General features: G+C 37.0%; 3 protein-coding genes across 3 annotated transcripts in view; 1 reads left to right on the top strand and 2 right to left on the bottom strand.

The window, feature by feature from the left end:
- Nucleotides 1-2,217, bottom strand: part of CBG22229 — a gene marked incomplete at both ends in the record, with an annotated part of 2,689 nt that extends 472 nt beyond the window's left edge. The window contains 4 exons of the mRNA XM_002638937.1: nucleotides 379-600; nucleotides 1,039-1,119; nucleotides 1,165-1,407; nucleotides 2,134-2,217. Of these exons, the coding sequence (XP_002638983.1) occupies nucleotides 379-600; nucleotides 1,039-1,119; nucleotides 1,165-1,407; nucleotides 2,134-2,217 (630 nt within the window). The remainder of the gene's footprint in view (nucleotides 1-378; nucleotides 601-1,038; nucleotides 1,120-1,164; nucleotides 1,408-2,133) is intronic.
- An 867-nt stretch (nucleotides 2,218-3,084) lies between these two features.
- Nucleotides 3,085-6,805, top strand: CBG22230 (the record flags this gene model as incomplete). Its single annotated transcript, XM_002638938.2, has 9 exons — nucleotides 3,085-3,159; nucleotides 3,200-3,334; nucleotides 3,384-3,584; nucleotides 3,638-3,947; nucleotides 4,598-4,876; nucleotides 5,172-5,562; nucleotides 5,607-5,922; nucleotides 6,077-6,201; nucleotides 6,640-6,805. The coding sequence occupies 9 exons, from the start codon at nucleotides 3,085-3,087 to the stop codon at nucleotides 6,803-6,805; spliced, it is 1,998 nt and encodes a 665-aa protein (XP_002638984.2).
- A 1,626-nt stretch (nucleotides 6,806-8,431) lies between these two features.
- Nucleotides 8,432-8,848, bottom strand: part of Cbr-ain-2 — a gene marked incomplete at both ends in the record, with an annotated part of 6,718 nt that continues 6,301 nt past the window's right edge. The window contains one exon of the mRNA XM_045242191.1: nucleotides 8,432-8,701. Coding sequence (XP_045097515.1) covers nucleotides 8,432-8,701 — 270 coding nt within the window. The remainder of the gene's footprint in view (nucleotides 8,702-8,848) is intronic.

The raw sequence follows: 8,848 nt of genomic DNA on the forward strand, positions 1-8,848 counted from the left end.
TGCACATCAAACACCACAACTTACAACACTTTCAACTAGAGCTTTGAAACTTCCAGGGTAGACTTAATCGACTATGGTAAACCCGAATCTACAGTTAGAATTTACTGATTTTGACTTTCAAGTGACCTGATAGAAAAGTTCGACATTTTGAATTCAAATTATCAAAATTTCAAAATTAGATTCGAGTTCCCCGTAGTCTATTTAGTCTACTCTGCAATTTTTAGCCTTCTAGTGCAGATTGTCGTAAGGTTCGGTGTAACTGTAGCCAGTGTTTGCACATCAAACACCACAACTCACGGCACTTTGCACTAGAGTTTTGAAACTTTCATGGTAGACTAAATCGACTACGGGAAATTCGAATATGCCTTCCAAACCAACCTTAATCTTTAAGATCCTGTCGAAAAAGTAGATCAAATCCACGTGGACAACATCTCGATTCAAATAAGTTCCATTCACATACACACTTGCTGTTGAGTATCCGGCATCACTTCCGACGGCAAATGGGAAATATTTTCCGATTTTTGCGTATAAATCAGCATTGATTTCTGTGATCGGATCGGCTCCGTAGAATGAGATGTTGCGACCGATTTCGTTCATTTTCTAGAAAAACGTACAAATTTTTCGAAAACATGGAATTAAAATTTGAGTTCTACGCAGTCGATTTAGTCTATGTTGAAATTTTCAGAACGATTGTGCAAGGTGTCGTAAAATCTAGTGTTACTGTAGGCAGTGCTTGCACACCAGACACTGAAGCTTACGACACTTTGCACTAGACGGCTGAAAATTTCAGGGTAGACTAAATCGACTATAAGGAACGCAAATCTGAAATTAAATTGGGAAAATTTCGAATATTAAATGTGATTGGAGCGCGTTTGCTTGTTAGATCAGATAGCAAGGACTAGACTGGCATGTGTAATCTAGATTGTGTTGAAGAAAACGGAAATTTTCGAAGGCGAAGCTTTCCGATTTTTCGGAAATTTAGGATCTAGATAAAATCAAAAATCTTGATCGGAGATCAAAAATTTTCTACAAAATTACCTGTTTATACAAAAGTTCAGCATCAATGTCTTTTCCGATTCCCAAAGTGACCAAATTGCTAGCAGAGCCCAATGGGTCACTCTGTAAAGTACAGTATACCAATTTTTCAACGAAAAATCAATTAACCTCTACAGGCAACAATCCGTATTTCGTCTCATCACTATTTTGCAATGGCACCAGATTCAATTGATCGATTTCGGCTTTTCCGTCACATTCGTCTGTCCAAATTTGGAATTTCGCCCAGAAAATTTTATGATCCGTTTCGTTGAAGACTCTTTCTGCCATGCAACTACTCCATCTGTTGAATAGGGGCACATTTGGACGGAGACCCAAGATTCCGTCCTCAGATGTATGCTTTGTGGAGGTCTGCTGGAAATTCGAACGTTAGAATTGAATTTGGCATAGTCGATTTGGTCACTCCTGAAATTTTCAAAGCTCTAGTGCAAACTGTCGTAAGGTTTGGTGTTACTGTAGCCAGTGGTTGCACACGAGACACCAAATCTTACGACACTTTGCACTAGGGTGCTGAAATTTTCAGGGTAGACTAAATCGACTATGGGAAATTCAAATTTAATGTTTTCATTCTATCATTTTCAATGTAAAATGTCCTAATTGCCGATTTAAGTTTTTCGCTGTCAATATTTCCAAATTCTATTATTACCGTAAACACTCTAATAGAACGCCACCAAACCGGAAAGTTTGAGCCTATATATCTCGATTCCTGTAAAAGTTACCAAAAAATGGTCAACTGATAAAATGTTACTGATATCATGATAAACTTTTTATTAGTTGACAACTTTTTTATATCTTTCACAAGAAGTCAGATATATAGGCTCAGAGCGGACGATCCGGGTGGCGTTCTATTAGAGTGTTTACAGTATATGCTTGTTTCCCATAATCCATTTAGTTTACCATGAAATTGTCAAAGCTCTAGCGTCAAGTTTCGGAAACTTTGGTGTATGGTGTGCAAACACTGTCTACAGTAACACCGAACCTTACGACACTTTGAGTTAGAGCTCAGAAAATTTCAGGGTAGACTAAATCGGCGCTGGCAAATTCTAATTTGATATCTAAATTTTGATAGCTATCACTCACCTGCCCGTATAACAAAACGATTCCTAGAAAAATGAGTAGAATAATAAAAATTAAATTAATCGGTCTACCAGCACGAAAACTCATTGTCCTATGTCTGGCGAATTTTTGGACGAAACGAAATTTGCCATCTCAAATTTTGTCCTTTTTATTCTGTTCCGATGAATCGTTCCGGATTAGACGGGAAGACAAGAAAGATGAATATCTCCAATCTTCTTTTTTTTTGTTTCCAGTTTTATTTTTCGATTTCTAAGAGAAGATAAAGAACACAACGAAAGAATACGTTGGATTTTGAAACTTATCGTTCTTTTCTTCTGTTTTTTGTTTGCCCAGAATTTTCGGGAGAAATTCAGGTTTTTGGGATACAGTAGAAAGATAGAAGGTAGAATGGAAGATTTTGGGAGGTTTGGGGATTTCAAAGAAATGAAATTGACTTTGAAAATTGAAAAAAAAATCTGAAAAAAAGCTTAAATTTATGAATTTTTCAAAAACATAAAACTAATCTAAAATGTGAAAAAAACACAAATTTTTATTTTTTCAACATTTTTTGGATTTTCCCAGGATTCATCACATCTGCATTTTCCAACTTTTTCAGATTTTTCAAAATTTTCAGCTATCAAATTGAACTTGCCGTACCAGGCCAGCCTGGGCCGGAGACTTCCTGGGCCCGGCGTTTCCAGTGCCAGGCCCAGCGAGGCCCGCGGGCCGGGCCCTGTCCTTTTAAGTGTCGAGTACCGCCGAACAATTCCTTGATCTCCAAAAACAAAAAATTTCCATTTTAGAGATCAAAAATGTTCCCTTCTAATCTCGTTTCAATCTTTTCCAAAAACGGCAAAAATCCAGTTCTTTGAAAAGCACAAAAAATTCCGAAAAAACGATAAAAATCTTCTCCGGGCAGCTAATAAGATTTTCCGAATTCGAACGATTTGTTTCAAATTTTCGAAATTTCGGAAAATGGCAAGATTCTCAATTTTAAGTCTATTATTTGTGGTATTTTCTTTAGTGTTAGCAGTCTATTTTTTGATACAGGTGACTTTTTTAAATTTTTTCAAAATTCAAAAAAATTTAGATTTCTCCGGATCCTCAAATCTCTTCAAATCTGAAACGAAAAATTCTAGAAAACTGGTCAATATGCGCCAGAAAACAGTTGGATAAAACACACACAGCCGACGAGGTACGCAAACACCGAATTTTACGACGAATTGCGGACTTTTTTTTGGAAAAATTCAAATTTTCAATTGAAAAATTTTCAGTTTTGGCATCAATTCTCGTCGCTTACAACCTATTGCGATGTAGCTGAAAATATTGATTTATTGGGATTGATTTCTTTGAAAAATAGCGATGAAGTCAAATACGCTCTAATGCCAAAAAACCTCCCCACCAAAAATTCAACATTTAATTTTGTCACTCTGGGTATTGGAAAGGATATTACAGCAGAGAAATCGTTTAAAGAAGTGGGTTTTTGAATTCAAATTCCCGCCAAATCTCAATAGAGCGCACTTTATAGGAGGCCGAATTCCTCGGCTATCAAGGGAAATTCTATGGTGCGGACCCGATAATCGAAGATAATTCTCAGTTATTTTCTCAAATCGGAGAATATTTCCCGTTTGCAATTGGCGGGAAAACTGAAATTTCAAATGCAAGTGTGCTAAAAAATGGTACGTATCGAGAGGAGACAATTAGCCACGTGGAATTGCTGAAATTCCTGAAAGACGATCTGAAAATCGCTGAAATCGACCATCTATGGTTGGATGCCGAGGGGGCGGAGTTTGGACTTTTTGATTATTTCTATAATGATGGACCGTTGGAAAGGAATGGTATCAGTTTTTGTCAGATGAACTTGGAGGCAAGGAATTTTGAAATGTTCACATCAGATTTGAGTTCCCCATAGTCAATTTAGCTTACCAGAAAATCTCCTTAGACCCGATCTTTACGTTTTAGACATTTCAAAGTCCAAATTTACCGATTCTAACATGAAATTCGGATTGCCCATAGTCGATTTAGTCCACCCTAAAGTTTTCAGAACTCTAGTGCAAAGTGTCGTAAGTTGTGGTGTTTGGTGTGCAAACACTGCCTACAGTAACACCGAACCTTACGACAATCTGCACTAGAAAGCTGAAAATTTCATGACTGACTAAATCGACTATCGGGAACTCAAATCTGAGTTTAGATTCTTACTATCTCAACTCCTAATCTAACCTCTAACCCTTTTCCAGGTCCACATTGGCGACACCAATCGAAAAATCGAATTCATGAAATTCGCAAAACGTTTGGCCCACGAAAAACGTTTCGTAATGCTGAAAAGTGTCTATGTCAGTCATATTCGCTTCTTTTTGTTTAATTTCGGAAGTTCTAAATGTGTCGATAAATATCTTTAATTTTTTTCTGTTGGGTGTTCAATGGAGCACAATTGCAATTATTTGAAATTTTATTTCTTCTAGCCACGTTTATATTTAGTAAAAAAAAGTTTTTCAAAATTTTTCGAATTTTCGGTTAGCCAATTTGTCAATACTTTTGGTTCTAATTTTTCAAAAAACTTTCAATTTTCAGATTTTTGAAAAATGGCCCATTTCCGAATTTCCAAAATATTTCAGTTTTTCAGCCTTTAAATTTCCAGAAACCATTTTTCAAAATTTCTTGATCTCCAAAAACAAAAAATTTCCATTTTCTGAAAGTCAAAAATTTTCCCTCCAATCTCGTTTCAATCTTTTCCAAAAACGGCAGAAATCCAGTTCTTCCGGCCTTTGTGTGCTCTGCCATAGTTACCTTTGGAAAAAATATTGCTGGATCAGCTGGATTAGGTATGATAGAACTTGATAAGAACTTGAACATTTTTCATGAACAAAGTTACATGAAACTATGGCAGGATGCGCGAAGGCCTGACAGGGGCCCGGTCTGTTCTATCCGACTAACCCATCTGCAATCGAGGGTTGGTCTGGGTGGGACAAAGGATATATTGTGTGCTAACCAGACAAGGTCATACACTCCCCCCACTGGACTATCGACGTCTTCTGTGTATCGCTAATTTGCCACGTCATAAGACGTCCCTTTCTTCTTATGCAACTTCTCTCATTCTTCGATAAATACTGTTCTCTATAATCTTTTCATATTTTCAGAACTACAAAAAGAATGCGCCTATCCAAATATCCACATGTGGTTCAGAAAGAGATACTTGACAACATGGAATATCCCGATCTATTTCTGCTTTCCTTTGTCTCCTAAAAACATGATCAAACTAATTAAATTGTCCCAAATCAAACGATTCAAAAGTATCAATTATATTAGATATTATTGTTGTCTCAACAACCAACTGATTGTTGATATCTCATCCAAACACTATGGACACGAAAATTTAGTGAAAATCGTCGAGCGCGAGGAGATTAATAATGATTACTTTCCGTTGAACGTATCTGGAAAAATGATTGATTTTCAGTGAGTTTAAAGGAGTAATGGTCTATGAAAAAATGTTATTGCAGATTATCCGAAAAATTCGAATTCCCTGTAGCAGCTTATCATCTGTACGAAAAAGAATCTGTCATCCAATCCATGCATAATTATTTTGTTCATTTATTTGGAGATGCGATGGAGTACTGTTGGAAAACAGACGACCGCAAGACTCCTATTCCAAAACTACAGAACTTATCAGCATGTATTAGAGTGTATATTAGCCCAAACTATGGTGACATGAAAACCATAGAAAACTTTCTCTCCTCAATCCCTGTCCTGAAATCTGTTGATATTTTCGCTCAGCTGACAACAGAATCATTCAGTTCGGAATCGGCAATCTATCAGGCAGAATCTATTAGGACCAGTCAACTTATTCACAGTTTTCCTGAAGTTTTACGTTATTTTCAAGGAAGATAAGCATTCCTAAGCTTCTGTAATTACGAAGTTTTCCGATTTGATTAAGTTTGTGAACAGTCGGAAAGCAGCAGAAGCGTTTCAGAAGCTGGAATACTTGGAAATCGAATTATATTTGGTTGATTTTCCCAAGAATCAAATTCTGAATGGAATTGAAGCTGAATATATTGCTCCAACAATGAAACCACCCACACACACTTTGCCGAAACTGTAAGTTTTTTATACGTTAAAATCTTTGAGCCAAACTTTAAGCTAATTTATGTTCCTATAAAGGATATCAAAGCGTTGTCAACAAATACATGATCTCTCATAATGTCACAAACAATTTATTAGTTGACACGTTTTTGATATATTGCATAGGAATGGAGATAATTGACCTCAAACTTAAGGGGGTCTTATATTAGGTTGTATAATTCGCGTTTGGTGTGAACTAACTTGATTTCCAGCTACCGTAGTTATTTAAAGGATGCATTGAATCTTGTATGCGTTGCTAGAAAGTGCTTCATGATGATGGAGAAAACCTTCTTGATTAATCATATCTTGCTTCAGTCTTGCATGAAGTCAAAATGAATAAAAACCGCGCATTATTTTTCAACAACCTCATACTGCTGGTAGTTCCTTTCTCTGAAATAAGAAATCACTTTTCAGGTACATTGGAAACGATAACAAAACAAATACTGATCCAATCATCAGCCATACATATGTTGTCAGAGAATCAGTTAGTCATGTGGCGTCTGTTCTGATTCGGGAGAAGAAACTCTTCTTTGGAGTATGGAATATGACAGAGAAAGAGTTTTTGAATATGGTGGAATAGTTCCAAATTGACTGGATTTGTATCTCTTGTGTTAATTTCTTTCTGTGATTTTTATTGCACTATTTTAAATGCATTCATCTTCATCTTTTTTTGAATTTTTAATGAATTTTAAAGTTTTCATGTTACAACATCTATAAACATTCTGGCAACCAAAACACTATAAACCCGACCCAAAACCCGATCTTTAAGACATTTCAAACTCGAAATTTAACATTTCTAACATCAAATTCGGATTGCCCATAGTCGGTTTAGTCTACCCTGCACGTTTCAAAGCTCTAGTGTAAAGCTGTGGTGTTTGGTGTGCACATACTGCCTACAGTAACACCGAACCTTACGACAATTCGCACTAGAAGGCTGAAAATTTCAGGATAAACTAAATCGACTATGGTGAACTCGAATCTAATGTCGGAATTTCGATATTTCGACTCCTTAGACCCGATCTTTACGTTTTAGACTTTTCAAAGTACAAATTTACCTATTCTAACATTAAATTCGGATTGCCCATAGTCGATTTAGTCCACCCTAAAGTTTTCAGAACTCTAGTTCAAAGTGGCGTAAGTTGTGGTGTTTGGTGTGCAAACACTGCCTACAGTAACATCGAACCTTACGATACTTAGCACAATCGTTCTGAAAATGTCAGAATAGACCAAATCGACTACGGGGAACTCAAATCCGAACTCAGATTCTCACTATCTTAACTCCTAAACCCGTTTTCAGGTCCACATTGGCGACACCAATCGAAAAATCCAATTCATGAAATTCGCAAAACGTCTGGCCCAAGAAAAACGCTTCGTGATGCTGAAAAATGTCTATGTCAGCCATATTCGTCTCTTTTTGTTGAATTTTGGAAGTTCTAAATGTGTCGATAAATATCTTTGATTCTTATTTCTTTAATTTTTTGTTGGGTGTTCAATGGAGCGCGATTGCAATTATTTCTTCTAGCCACATTTATATATAGTAAAACAACATAAAAGACAAAGGGGAGAAATACTTTTTCGAATGTATGTGGATGATACAAAAAGAAAAATTTAAAAAATTTTGTGGGAAAAGTGGGCGGGGCTAAAAAATAATCAATATTTCGGGGGTGGGAAAAGCAGAAAGAGATGATGATTGAGGCGCGGCGATTTGATAAAATTATAAAAAATTAAGCAATATATCGGGGTGGTGTGTGTGACAAACTGTTTCTAAAAATAGTGAGAGAGTATTGAACAGAAAGAGGGTGGCGAGAGAAAAAGAGAAAAAAAAGTGAAGCGATATCAAAACGGAACAGGGTGGGGGAGTGCTTTTTTTGGGACGATTTTGGAGTGAATTGGGTGTTACCAGGGACAAAAGCTACCGTAGTCTTGTTACAAAATATAATATATATGGAACATGAAGAAAAAAGCGGAGAGATGTAGAGATACTGAAAATATGCGGGTGGCAAAAAAAATATTAAATTTGAAAAGGGAAATTTTTGTAGGCGGGGCGGGGCTTAAGGGGTGATCAGCAGAGGTTGTGGATGAGGAAGAAGAAGAAGCCAAAATGTGTATAAATTTTGGTAGAAAAATAAATGAAAAAAAGATAAAGATAAGAAAAAAAAAAGAAATGATAAAATTTAAAAAAAAAAGAGAAAAAGACAATCAATATCTAGCCAAGGAACGAGTAGTCATAGTAATGATCGGGTGGTGCCGTGCCATTGCCATTGAACTCTCCACCACCACCACCACCACTGCCACTTGGTCCATCTGATGGTCCCGATGGTCCACCGTTTCCAGAGTTGTTGTTGGGTTGGTGTTGTTGGAGGATCGACGGTGGCAACATGCCGCACTCGACCAGTTTTTCGTTGATTTTTCTCGACAATTGGGTCACTTCGATCTTCGTCGTCACCACTGAGATCACTCGCTTATCGTGCTCGGTCTGCAAATGGGATAGTTAAAGATTGTCAGTGAAGCGCGTTTGCCAAAACTTCCAGTTCTTTTGGAGACCCCGCAAATTCCGGAGAAAACATTTTCCGGAGAAAAGTGGGCGGAGTCAGACGGCGGAGCCTAAATTGCAACCCTGGCA

This window comes from Caenorhabditis briggsae, assembly GCF_000004555.2.
Source record: "Caenorhabditis briggsae complete genome, chrI, whole genome shotgun sequence".
NCBI lineage: Eukaryota > Metazoa > Nematoda > Chromadorea > Rhabditida > Rhabditidae > Caenorhabditis > Caenorhabditis briggsae.